At 52.9% G+C, this 13,464-nt stretch overlaps 1 protein-coding gene across 3 annotated transcripts in view; it reads right to left on the reverse strand.

Moving 5' to 3' along the window:
* Positions 1-12,995, reverse strand: part of SEPTIN3 (septin 3) — a 24,603-nt gene extending 11,608 nt beyond the window's left edge. For 2 of the 3 annotated variants that reach the window (XM_017510308.2, XM_017510307.2), the window contains exons 1-7: positions 12,450-12,705; positions 7,056-7,247; positions 6,263-6,391; positions 5,176-5,257; positions 4,737-4,874; positions 2,825-2,942; positions 1,475-1,570 (exon numbers count right to left, since the gene is read on the reverse strand). In XM_017510308.2, the coding sequence (XP_017365797.1) occupies positions 1,475-1,570; positions 2,825-2,942; positions 4,737-4,874; positions 5,176-5,257; positions 6,263-6,391; positions 7,056-7,247; positions 12,450-12,459 (765 nt within the window). In that variant the 5' untranslated portion in view covers positions 12,460-12,705. Of the gene's footprint in view, positions 1-1,474; positions 1,571-2,824; positions 2,943-4,736; positions 4,875-5,175; positions 5,258-6,262; positions 6,392-7,055; positions 7,248-12,449; positions 12,706-12,923 lie in introns of those variants that run through there. The other variant, XM_037731972.1, reaches the window with a different exon arrangement.
* Positions 12,996-13,464: the final 469 nt, after the last annotated feature.

Below are 13,464 nucleotides of genomic sequence, written 5' to 3' on the forward strand. Positions count from 1 at the left end.
AAGAGCAAAACTCTGTCTCAAAAAAAAAAAAAAAAAGACTTGTAAACATCATTTTAGAAAATGATTTCCTCGCCTCAGAGAACTTTTTCAGTTAATTGACCAACTACTGGTCTCAGCTACTTTGGATAAGGAACTTCTACTAGCTTATCCACTCAATGGAGGAGGAGACTCAAGACCAAAATAGTGAATAATGTATCTCAGGGGAGATAGCAAAGCCCAGCCTAGTTCCCAGCTTCTGATGTAGAGTCACAGAACTGTAGGAATTTAGAATTGAGAGGGACCTTGGAAATTATGCAGAATGATAGATTCCAAGCCAGGTTCATGGAGCATTAAGGTTTCCAGCAGGTACCCTACAGGCTGCTAAGGAGGCAGGGCTCTGTGCCTGTCACTTAGCCAAAGCAGCTCTGATTTTATGTTTTATATATTGGAATTCTGATATTTATTCTTTCTTTTTTTTTTTTAAAGATAGAGTCTTGCTCAGCTGGGTGTGGTGGCTCACACCTGTAATCCCAGCACTTTGGGAGCCAAGGCAGGCAGATCACAAAGTCAGGAGTTCGAGAGTAGCCTGGCCAACATGGTGAAGCCCTGTCTCTACTAAAAAAATACAAAAATTAGCACAGTGGCACGCACCTGTAATCCCAGCTACTAGGGAGGTTGAGGCAGGAGAATGGCTTGAACCTGTGAGGCGGAGGTTGAAGTGAGCTGAGGTCACACCACTGCACTCCAGCCTGGGTGACAGAGCCAGACTCAGTCTCAAAAAAAAAAAGAGATAAGGTCTTGCTCTGTCACCCAGGCTGGAGTGCAGTGGCATGATCATGGCTCACTACACCCTCAACCTCTGGGGCTCCTGCGATCCTCCCACCTCAGCCTCCTGAATAGCTGGGACTACAGGCACCTGCCATCACACCTGGCTAATTTTTGAAGTTTTTGTAGAGTCAAGTTTTTGCCATGTTGCCCAGGCTGGTCTTGAACTCCTGGGCTCAAGCGATTCTCCCACCTAAGCCTCCCAAAGTACTGGGATTACTGGCATGAGCCACCACACCCATCCAATTTTTTTTTTTTAAGTTCTTTTTGGGGGGAAAAAAGCCTATAAGCCACTCACTTAGTCTAACCCCTGCCTTATATAGAGAAGAAACTGAGGCAGGGTCTAAGCATAGATTCTCCTGAACCCCAGTACGACGCTCTTCCTGCCCACTGCCCCTCCCATCACCCCACATACTGTTTCTGCCAGACCTTGTGAGGGAAAAGGGGGCTTTTGTGTGGTCTGGGGATGGAAGGCTTTCTGGGTACAGAGAGCCCTTCTGTGGGTTCACAGTCCAGGGCCAGAGTCCTCCCCCACCCCGCATGTCACTTCTGGTCTGTGTCAAGCAAGGTGGGGGAGAGTACAGAAAGGGAAAAGACAGAGGATGCACATGATACACATCCCAGAGGTCGAAGGGGGCATCGGTGGAGGAGCAGTGCCTCAGGCACCCACCCTGATTTTGTCATTCTCCGTCTTATCCTCCAAATCCTCATCAAATTCCTTCTGTGGGTAGAATTCAATGCCATTTACTTCAAGCTCCTTGCGAACCTGGAGGCGGGGAGAAGAAGCAAGGTAGCCAAGTGTCAGGATAATGGAAAACAGGGTTGTGTGCACCTCTGTGTGTGAGCTGAGGTTAGAGAGCCGAATCCAGCCTTGGATAATCCAGTCATCTCTGAACTCTGAGACCTTGAGCAGCAGTAAGATTGTGAATAAATGCAAGCACCAGTGACACAATTACAGCTTAGCCTGAGAGGAGGAAGAGGCCAGGAGGTGCAACTTCAGGTCCCAGGTGCCTCGCAACCAGCTTGCTCATCTCGAGTCCACAAGACTGGGATTTGCACAAGCAGCCCAGCTGAGCCCACTGGGGAGTGCTCAGACCCCTGCATGTTATATTCCTGATTGCAAGGAAGAAAGGTGAGTCTCCCCCTACTCCAAGACTCTCTGTTTGCCCTCTTTCAAGGTTGACTTAAGTCTTGCCTTCTCCAGGAAACCATCCAGGACCTCTTCATTTCATTGTTCTATTTGATTGTAAGTTTCCTTTTTTTTTTTTTTTTTTTTTTTTTTTTTGAGATGGAGTCTCCCTCTATCCCCCAGGCTGGAGTGCAGTGGTGCGATCTCAGCTCACTACAACTTCCACCTCCTGGGTTCCAGCAATTCTCCTGCCTCAGTATCCCAAGTAGCTGAAATTACAGGCGCCCACCACCACACCCAGCTAATTTTTTGTGTTTTAGTAGAGATGGAGTTTCACCATGTTGGCCAGGCTGGTCTCGAATTCCTGACCTCAGGTGATCCACCCGCCTCAGCCTCCCAAAGTGCTGGGATTACATGTGTGAGCCACCGAGCCCGGCAGGTTGTAAATTTGTTAAAGATAGCAATTGTCTTTTCATTTCTCTCAAATTCCACCTCCTCAACCTCATATATCCAGCACAGGGCTGAGCTTTTGGAAGATGCCAGTGAGGACTAGTGGCCAGTTGACTCACTAATTAGTCTAGTCCTTCAAGTAGGGTAACATTTGAGGAGTGATTTCTGATGTTCACAGTGATACATGCATTCAGTGGTCTTCACAGGTACGTTTGGAGGGCAGGAGGAAGGCACTCGGAGCTGCACCATCTATTCTTCAACAAAGTCCCCGGATACCACCAACCTCAGCCTCTTGAATGGTTAAGTGGGGGCTGGGGTAGAGAACGGGGAGGGTTGACAGTAAGGGTGAAGGCAGAATGATGAGGGCTAGGAGGTGGACTGAACCCAGAAGAGAGAAAGGAAGGGATGGGGGCAGGAAAAGAAGACAGGGGGCCTTCTCACCCTTTGCTTGAATTCAGACTTCTCCTCCAGGGTCATGGTGTCAGCCTTAGCGATGACAGGAATGATGTTCACAACCTTGCTGAGGTGTTTCATGAATTCAAGATCCAGAGGTCGCAAGCTGGGGCCCAGAAAAAGCAGGATTGTCAGAACCACCTTGTCCTCCCCAACTCACCCACTGCCACCACTCCAGGGCACCCTCGGGAGAAGAGGACTGGGCTGGGCACCTGGCTGAGGCCAAGAGGCTGCTCTCTGCTCTCCCATACAGCCCCACTGCCTTGCTGTCTGCAGAGCCGCCTCACCACCTGCCTTTTTCTTCTCCAGTTCCCATGCAGACCCTGCCTCTCTTTAAGCCCCTCAAACCACCCCTTCATGACATCTTTTCTGACTTAGGGATTTCTTTCTCCTGGGAGTATCTGTGGACTGTTGTCTCTACTCATATGTCCTTGCACATGTGTGTCTTTTTTCCTTTTTTGTCTCAAAAAAAACAACAACAAAATGACATTTGTCTGTGCATGTGTGTGCATGTGTGTGTGTATGTGTTTTCTTTTGAGACACAGTCTTGCTTTGTCACCCAGGCTGGAGTGCCGTGGTATGATCATTGGCTCACTGTTGTCTCAACCTCCAGGACTCAAGCGATCCTCCCACCTCAGCCTCCAGAGGAGCTCAGACTACAGGCACACACCACCATGTCTGGCTAATTTTTTAATTTTTGTAGAGACAGTCTTGCCACGTTGCCTAGGCTAGGCTTGAACTCCTGGGCTCAAGCGATCTTTCTGCCTTGGCTTCTCAAAGTGCTAGGATTACAGGCAAGAGCCGCCGCACCCAGTGTGTACGTCTTGTTCTGCCTGTCGGACAGTACTTCTTGATGGGTCTCCTCCCAGCCCCCAGAGTTAGTCCTGAATGGTCAAGTTGGGGCCCTTGCCCTCCCTACAGTCTGATAGGCTATGCCCCCATCCTGCCTCAGGCTCTGAGACCCCAACTTGGCTCATTTTGCAATCTGGGGGACTCATTAAGTCAGGCTATGTGATGGTTCATTCTGACCGAGGGTCGAAGCCTCAGGAGGGATAAAGCCAGCGTCCCGTTGAGTTCCTGGGCCTGGTCCAGAGGTCTTGTTTCATCTCTCTCCTACCCCCACCACCACTGCCTGCTTCCTACAAAATTTGGGGCCTACCTTGCTTGTGCCATCCTCTGAAGAACTTAACCCTGGGCTGAGTAATGTTATGAGGCCCCCTCCCCCCATCTCTGTAGGAAGGTTGCTGGCTTACCCCCTGCGATGTCCATTCTCTGCCTGTTTGCAGCACTTCCTTCATGGGGCCTACCTGTCACTTACAATCAGAGTTCTCAGCACACTTGTGTGTGTCTTATTCTGACTATCAGACAGTACTTCATGACAACGGTTGGCCTTTATCTCTGGACACACAATGCCTCACTCCAGGCTGGCACCTTCCAAATGCCTACAGCTGGGTCCCATACCCCTGGAAACACCAGCCCCAATCCAGAAGCCCTGCCCTGCCCTATTTCACCCTTCTTGCTGCTCCCCCCAACTCCAGTCCAAAGCAGGTATTTGGTGAATAAACGATGTGCCTTCTTCTCACATATACCAACTCCTCTCTCTGGTACAGTCGTGCCTTGCTGCTGGGACACCAGTGGGCAGATATTGGTGGCTGATGGCTGATGTTGGACAGCCTGTGTGTGTGTGTGTGTGTGTGTGTGTGTGTGTGTGTTTCTCCTAGCAAGAAAGTCAGACCTCCTCATGGAAAGTCTGAGGAACCCCAAGGTCACAGGCCACAACAATATTCCAGCCCACCTGGCCCTCCCTAGCTGAGTCAAGGTATGGATCATCCAATCCAGAATGGGCACAGATGATGCAAACCAGACCAGGCCTGGCAATAGGGGTGGGGTTGGTACATACGAGTGTCCTGTGGGGGAGATGAAGTAAAGGCAGCAGTGGACGCGAGTGTCAGGGATGCGTTTCTTCCTGGCAATATTCACCTCCTCCTTCAGGAACTTCTCATACTGCTCATTGATGTACTTCTCAATGGGCTCCCAGCTGAGGGTGGGAAAAAGTAGACGGATGTGTCAGAAGAACAAGACTAGGGCTCAGCGTAGGCATGGTCCAGTAGCAATCTCCTTCCATCCATCTCATTCCCTGGTGGGCCTAGGATATCTGCTGCTGGATTTCCCCTCAGCCCCCATATGGATGGCTTTCCTAAATGGTTAGTTAGCAGGGGCAGAGCTCCCCAGGAACTGCAGAGCATGGAGGGTGCAGATAGTTCTCAACGTGAATGAATCTGCACCATAGTATCTTCCCAGCAGTCTTTAGGGCAAAGATCTCAGGGGCAGACAGATACCAGTTTTCATTGTTGATTTGGTCTCCAAAGCCTGGGGTATCGATGACGGTCAGCTTCATTTTGACACCACCTTCCTCTATCACTGGGGGTGAAAAGAAAATGTACCAGAGAGGTCATTCCTACAGCTGACCCTTGGTACCTGGCAGCCTACTAGCTAGGGAGACCCAGGCCTGTTCTTCAGGATCAGTTATTGGAAAAATCAAATTTAGGGCCTTTTCTATCTCAATAGCATGGCTCATGTTGTTCCCTGTACCTGGAATCTGGAATACCCTCTCTCTGCAGTGGTATAATCGTAGCTCACTGTAGCCTCAAACTCCCAGCCTCAAGCAATCCCCTCCTTTCAGCCTCCCCAATAGCTAGGACTACAGGTGTGCACCATCATACCCAGCTATTTCTTTTTTACGAGACAGGGTTTCGGCCTGGCACGGTGGCTCATGCCTGTAATCCCAGCACTTTGGGAGGCTGAGGTGGGCGATCACAAGGTCAGGAGTTCGAGACCAGTCTGGCCTATATGGTGAAACTCCATCTCTAGTAAAAAAACAAAATTAGCTGGGCATGGTGGTGCATGCCTGTAGTCCCAGTTACTCGGGAGGCTGAGGCAGAAGAATCACTTGAACCTGGGAGGCAGAAGTTGCAGTAAGCCAAGAACACACCACTGTACTCCAGCCTGGGCGACAGAGCAAGACTCCATCTCAAAATAAATAAAAAAATAAAAGAGACAGTGTTTCACTGTGTTGACCAAAATGGCCTCAAACTCCCTGCCTCAAGCAATCCTCCTACTTTGGCCTCCTGAAGTGCTGGCTCACAGGCATGAGCCACTGCACCCACCCTCTTACCTCTTTCTACCTGTCTAAATTCTACTGGGCTTTATCATCCAGCTCAAGGCCCACCTCCTTCCATTCTAGCTCCCTGCTCTCTCTTCCCTGAACCAGCAGTCTAAGGAGTTTACTTCAGAGTGAATGCTCAAGTCTATTCTTCTTAAGGTTGCCTTTCATTGGTCCTACTCCTCAATAAACCCCATTCTTTCCCCTTTGCAGCAGAGGCACTCACTGAACAAAGCCCATAGGGGTCCCTGCCTGGTCCTCACCATGCCCGATAGCTTTGATCTCCACCGTCTTGGGGATCTTCTCCTCCCGGTTCCAGCTGGAGGCCTTGCGGCTCACTTGGGATTTGAAGAGCGTGTTGACCAGTGTTGATTTGCCCAGTCCACTCTGGCCTACAGCAAAGCAGAAAGAGAAGAAGATAGGGAGACTCTGCATCCACCTTCTGAGCCTAATACCTCCCCATAAGCTTACAGAATTCTAGAGCCACCATCCAGGCCAACACCTTGTCTGACCACTCACCGGGGGATGGCCAGGGTGAGTGGGGAGGGCAGGCAGGTGGGAATGAGTTCCTGCTTACTGCAGAGAGCCTTGGGGAAACATCAACTGGATTCCATATTCTATCCTTCCCAGAGCCTGAGGACCTCTGGGAAAGAAGACAACCTCTGCCTATGTGTAGTGCCATGGTTTTCTGTTTTGGTGTGATTCAGTTTTTTGCTTAGGTTTTCACTTTGTTTTTGTTTTGTAGAATGAAGAGTGGATATAGAGCCAAGACATTCTCTGGGTTAAATTTCCTGGTCTTGCATTTATTAGTTATGTTGCTCTGCACATATTTCATTAGAAGACGATTCATCTCTCTGGGACCATTTCGACTGAGGATAAAGATAGTTCTGCTCCAGGATCCACAGGGCTGATATAAAGATGAATTTGGCTAACAAATGTGAATGTGTAATATTCACTGTGAGGCAGTATCAGGATACAAAGTAATTCTATTAATTCTATTTATCCTTTTCGTATCATTAAAATGTGAAAACCTAGGCCTGGCTAGGTTTTCCGTACCAACAACCATGATGTTGAAGTCGAACCCGGTCTTCATGGTCTTCTTCCGCATCTGCTCGATGATGGTGTCGATGCCAATGTAGCCCAGCAGGTTGGAGTTGATGCTCATGGGCTTCATAGGCACTGCTGGCTTAGGCCTGGGCTCAGGCACCAGCTCTGACATGGCTGTGTCCGTCCTGGTCTCTGGGAGCCCTGCAGAGACAGGTGAGAGGGGTCGGAAGGGTGACAGGAGGACAGCAGAGGTCACATGGAAGTCATGGTATTTTTCTCTTGCTACAGAATCATACAAAGCTGGGCCTTAATGGAAGGGATCTTAATGTTATCCAGTCCAGGTCCCTCATTTCATAGACGAAGAGACTGAGGCCTGGAGGAGAAAGAACTCACCTAAGAACATAGAGCAGGTCAGAGGCAAAATCTGGGCCAGTGCCAGGTTCTCTGGTTACTGGGCACTTTTTTTTTGAGATATAGTTTTGCTCTTGTTGCCCAGGCTGGAGTGCAGTGGCACAATCTCAGCTCACTGCAACATCTGCCTCCCGGGTTCAAGTGATTCTCCTGTCTCAGCCTCCCAAGTAGCTGGGATTATAGGTGCCCACCACCATACCTGGCTAATTTTTTGTATTTTTAGTAGAGACACGGTTTCACCATGTTGGCCAGGTTGCTCTCAACTTCTGACCTCAGGTGATCTACCCGCCTCAGCCTCTCAAAGTGCAGGGATTACAGGCGTGAGCCACCGCGCCTGGCCTGATGAGCACTTTCAAATGCACCTCATTGCTCCAAAGCCCACATCCCTGTGTCTAGCCCAGGGGCTTCTCCATCTTGGCACTAATGACGTTTGAGTAATTCTTTATTATGGGAGGCTGACACGTGCATTACAGGATAATTAGTGTCATCCGTGACCTTAGTAGCCCCCAGCTTGTGACAACCCAAAATGTCTCTAGACAGTACCAAATGTCCCCTGGGAGGCACCATTGCCCTGCCTGAGAACCACTGGTCTAAGAAGTATCTGGGGTTATTCGGACCTGAGTCGTGCCTCCCTCCTTGAATAAAGGGCAAAGACTTTTTAGGATCCTGCACTAACATCTACTGACTGTCACTGACCTTGGCTGCTTTATCTTTCAGAAGCAAACAGGGAGGCCGGGTGTGGTGGCTCACGCCTGTAATCCCAGCACTTTGGGAGGCTGAGGCGGGTGGATCATCTGAGGCCAGGAGTTCAAGATCAGCCTGGCCAACATGGTGAAATCCAGTCTCTACTAAAAATAATAAAAATTAGCTGGGTGTGATGGCAGGTGCCTGTAATCCCAGCGACTCAGGAGGCCGAGGCAGATGAATCGCTTGAACACAGGAGGCAGAGGTTGCAGTGAGCCGAGATCGAGCCATTGCACTCCAGCCTGGGCAACAAGAGGGGAACTCTGTCTCAAAAAAAAAAAAAAAGCAGCAGCAGCAAGCAGGTCTACCCTTCTCTGAAGAATGACCATCACTCCTGTCTCTTAGCCTCGGTGTCCCCTCTGTGCCATGAGCACCACTGCAGAGTAGAGGTGTCTGTACCTGGAAGAGCCCCAGATACCCTCCCAGTTATTGTTCTGAATCTGTGGGACCAGCAGGGAGGGGATGAGAACCAGATGAGGTGGTCACTTGCCTAAGACGACACAGTGTACTTTTGGAGTGGTAGATGGCAGATGAAAGGGAAGGCAGAGGAACCAGCCCCTCCCCAGTGGGGAAGGTCAACATCCCCCTGGGTCTAGTGGATCATGCGTGTGTTCACACACAGGAAAAATCTGTGGGTTTCCTTATCAGGCCACTGTCCACCAGGGTAGGTTGTAGAAAAGAGCACCTCCATTTCCCCATCTATACAATGCGGGTGTGGGGTGAAGTGGAAACAGCCTGTCTCTGCTGCTTGTTTGCTTTGTGGACTTGGGAAGACCACCTCCCCACTAAGAGCCTGCGTCCTCCTCCATAAAATGGTAGGATCATCACTAGGACTCTGGTGAGCATTTGTGAGATGTGATGCTTAGAAGCACTGACCAATGGCTGGGTGTGGTGGCTCACGCCTGTAATCCCAGCACTTTGAGAGGCCAAGGTGAGTGGATCTCCGGAGGTCGGGAGTTCAAGACCAGCCTGGCCAACACGGTGAAAACCCATCTCTACTAAAAATACAAAAAAGTAGCTGGGTGTGGTGGCAGGAGCCTGTAATCGCAGCTGCTTAGGAGGCTGAGGCAGGAGAATCACTTGAACCCGGGAGGTGGAGGCTGCAGTGAGCCGAGATCATGCCATTGCACTCCAGCCTAGGAAACAAGAGCAAAACTCTGTCTCAAAAAAAAAAAAAAAAAATTCAGCACTGCGCAATATCTTACAGTCCCAGACCCTTTTGCCCCTGTCCCTTTCAGGTCTGTAGGGGAAATGAAACAACGCATGTGGAAGCACTGGTTAAAGGGAGGTGTCCCCAGGCGCTAGTTACACAACCCTGGTTATTGGACTCCATGTACTCTTGAGGACACCTTCCAGCTCTGCCGTTCTAGAATCCTATGGTTCATGACTAACACCCTGCAGAGTCTCAACCTTACAGGGAGGCCTGATGGAGCAGCAGATGGGCGGGAGAGAGAGAGGACAGCAGTGTTCCCTTCCCAACCCTAAACCCAGTCAGGAGTCGGCTCTCATCACCCTCCACCTGGTCCTTCCACCGGTACTGGCAAGACCCTCTCTCCCGATGGAAAACTGTTCTTTCTTCTGTCATTCCCAGGCACAGCCAAATCTGCCAAAGCCTCAGGACCCCCCCAGGACTTGGCATGGCTCCCTCTTGCTTCCCAGGAAGCTGTTGCCAGCCAGGCAGCTCCAGACGGCAGCAAGATTGGCTCAGCCCTGCAGCAGCTGACTCTCAGCAGCCTGGCCCTGCTCCTGCACTCTTGCACGTGGCTCACAGGCCCCACTCAGCACACCTGCACTGGGACCAATGCCCCATTTTTCCTGCCCAGCTGCTCACACAGACTGGGCCTTTCTATTGCCCCTCATGCCTCTGCAGCTGAGCCCATTTTGTCTTAACCTGTGTTATGAGATAGAGCCACATGGTTGCGGGGGGGGGGGTGTCTTATCCCCATTTTACAGACTTGGAAAGTAAGTATTGTATTTACTTATGGGAGGTACTGTCAAGATTCTTACAAAGTGTGTGTTCTCGCCATGGCCTGCTCAGCCCTGGCCTGTCAACTGCAGCATCCTAAAACAGCACACCCAAAAGACAGACCCTGATTGAGAGAAGGTCCTACCAGAGTCCCAAGCAGTTTCTAGGGGCTACTGCAGGCTGGCTACAGGACCAGGACCTGGTAGATCACACTTTCATTTCTCAAGCAAGCATCTATAAGCACGCATTGTGTGCACTCTACAGGGCACCTGCTGGCAAGTCAGCCTCCCCACCACATGCCAATGACATGCCAGTCATGGGCTAACAAGCCACCCATCAGCCACAAGTACAGCACATGTTTGCAGGTCACTGTGCCACAAGCTTTGCTGGAAGATCCCATTCCCCCCTCCAACCCCTGGCTCATTCCTCCTCCTCTGGCATTCGGCTCCAGTGCTACTCCCAGGAAAGCCTTTGCTTTGCTATCTGATGTGGATGGCCCTTTTCTATGCCCACTGCAGGTATTCTGTTACTCCACATTTACTCATTGATTCATTCCATCCCATCCAGGCCATTTCATATGCTGTCAAATGGGGGCCTACACCAGCCAAACCCTAGGCTAAACGTCAAGGACACTTATGTACCCTAGACAAGGTTGCTGCCCTTGAGGGCCCACCATCTGGTAAGAATGCCTGACAAATAAACAAAGACCTTTGGGGGCACACAACAAATGCTGCTCTGGAGCTAGATTCTGTAGCTCCATCCTCTGCCCCTACAGCTCCTGGTACCACCATGTCCACCTCAGATGGGCAGGTAACCCTTGTGAGGCTCATTTTTCTGCTGAGAAAAGTGGGGATAGAACCTACCTTGCAGGGTTGCTGTGAAGGTTATATAGAAGCAAGGATGTGAGCTATCTGGCACAACTACGTGCTAGTTCTCACCCTTCTTTAGGGCAGGGCCATGTCTTATTGATCTCTGTGCCCCAGTCTATCTAGCATACCACTCATTCATTCATTCATTCCGATTATGAATGAATGAATGAGTGAATGAGAGCCACAGGGTGAGGCAGGTATCAGAGACCTGCCTTTCTCTTCCCTCGGATACTTCTTCCCATGCAGAGCACCTCACCTTTCTCTTCCCTCAGATGCTTCTCCTCATGCAGAGCAGCTGACCCCCAGAGAGCAATGGCTGTTGTCTCTGCCACAGTCAAGGGGGTAGAATTGTTGAGATCTCCTCCTTCCTCCGCAACAAGGATTGGAGGGGGCTCCCCAAGGGTGGGGAAAGGCTGAGGTTGGGGTCACAGCAAAGTGCAGCTCAAATCTGCCATCCTGTCGAGAGGGTCCTTGGGGCCCCCCTCAGCTCCTGGCTCTCCCAGGGCCCCTGGAGAAGGGGGATCTGCCTCCGGCACCCTCTGCCAGAAGCTACCTGCCCCATCAGTGCTCCAGGGAGAGGCACCATCCACCTGACTTAGGGCAGCCAAGCCCCCACAGAAACAGCCCCTCCATTCCCATGCTAACCAAAGACCCTGGCACTTCCTTTTACAAGCAAATGAATGGCTTTGGCTTTGTCTGGCTCGGGGACCCCACCCCTCTGTTGGGAAGGTGGTAGCTGGGGGAGGGGACCTTTCCAAAATACCACCTGCTTAGTGCAGGCCCCCTTCTTCCTTCTGCCCTGAAGGTGGATCTTCCTCAGCCCCCAGCAGCCTTCAAGACCCCACCGCCTCCCACAGAGGCAATTCCAGCCCACCCCAGCTCCAGCCCTGGGCTCTGGGAAACGGAATCACGAAAGCTCCCTGGGTCCTTTCCCATTGGCAGCAGCAGAGGGCCCTGGGACACCCCTTCCCCCATCCCAGTCCTCTGGAGGCCAATGGGTTCCCTTGGAGACCACCAGCTGGTGCCTGTCTCAGCGTGTGCCTGTGGGGGCTGGGAGGGAGGGGACGTATGTGTCAGTGCACAGGTCTCTCATCCGGCTGGCATGGCCCTGGCACCTGTGCGTGGCCTGTGTGTGTGCGTGTCCTGGTGTACTCCAGCGTGGGGCTTTCTGTGCGCATCTGGGTCCCTGCTTGCGTGTCCGTGGGTCCCTGCGTCTCCCCGCGTCCTGTGTCTGTTCTCTCCGAGACTGTCTCTCTCGAGGTGGGTGCCACCGTGTGTGCGTGTGTCCGTGCATCTGTCACCACGCGTGGGATCCTCGGCGCGGAAACCCTCCCCCGGGAGCGCCTCCGGCCGCACTGGCCCTAGCCGCAGCCCACTCCTGGCTGGTGCCGGTGGCCTTGCCGGCCGCCCTACCTTTGGACATGAATCCTCCTTTGTCTCCGTTCCTCCAAGGAGATGCTCCCGGCGCGGGGCTGCAAGGCTGAGCGGGGCGCGGGCTCCCCAGGGCCGAGCGGCCCCTGCAGCCGGGCCTCGCCCCTCCGCGCTCTCCGCCCACCCGCCCGGCCCGCGGCCCCGCCGCGCCGCCCCTGCGCCCCGCGCCGCCGCGCCCGCCCGGGACCTCGCCTCGGCTAGCTCGGCGCCGCGCCGCTCCTGTCCGCGCGCACGGTTGCCGCCGCCGCCAGCCGCCGCCGCTGCCACCCGCACCACGTGACCGCGCGCCCGCCGGCCCCGCCGAGGGCCCCTCCCCCTCCCGCACGCGGGAACGGGCCCCAGGTCCAGGCTGCGGGCGGCCCAGGAGCCGCGCACGCGGGCTCCAGGTGCCCGGCCTGGAAAGGTGCCCGCATCCCAGTCCCTTCTCTCCCGCTGGGTCGGCTCCCTGCCCCTTACCCGCTAGGCTGCGGTGGGGCGGGGCGGGGGGGCGCAGGGGACCAGTGGCAGCTGCGGGCGGCCGTGTGCGCGCGTGAGTCACGCGGGGGCTGTGGAGTGTTGCGCGGGCGCCTGTAGAGCCCTGAGTCAGGGGCCCGGGTTCCAGGCCCTTCTCCGCGATGATGAACCAATAGCCTTGAGCCAGCCAGGAACTTGCCTGAGCCTCAATTTGCCCATTAGAAAAAAATTGTATGCATTCAGTGGACACTAATGGACAGCATATTGCCAGGCCCTGGGAGCACAGGGGTGAGGACAACCATCCCTGCCCTCGAAGGTTCTGGGTCTAGTAGAGGAAACAGGAAGCTGCAAAGTCCTAATGCAATGGCTGGGGTTCACGCAGGGGAATGAGGGTGCAGGCAGATGGGCACCCTGGGGAGAGGGGGCTTGGAAGACTTCTTGGAGGAGGTGAGGGCCGGATGGAAAGGCAAATGGGAGTGGGAGGGAAGAAGGTGAGAAGGAGAGGCATTCTGCAAAGAAAGGACAGCAGAGGTAAGGTGGCCCA

This window comes from Cebus imitator, unplaced genomic scaffold (genome assembly GCF_001604975.1).
Source record: "Cebus imitator isolate Cc_AM_T3 unplaced genomic scaffold, Cebus_imitator-1.0 Scaffold435, whole genome shotgun sequence".
NCBI classification, from domain to species: domain Eukaryota; kingdom Metazoa; phylum Chordata; class Mammalia; order Primates; family Cebidae; genus Cebus; species Cebus imitator.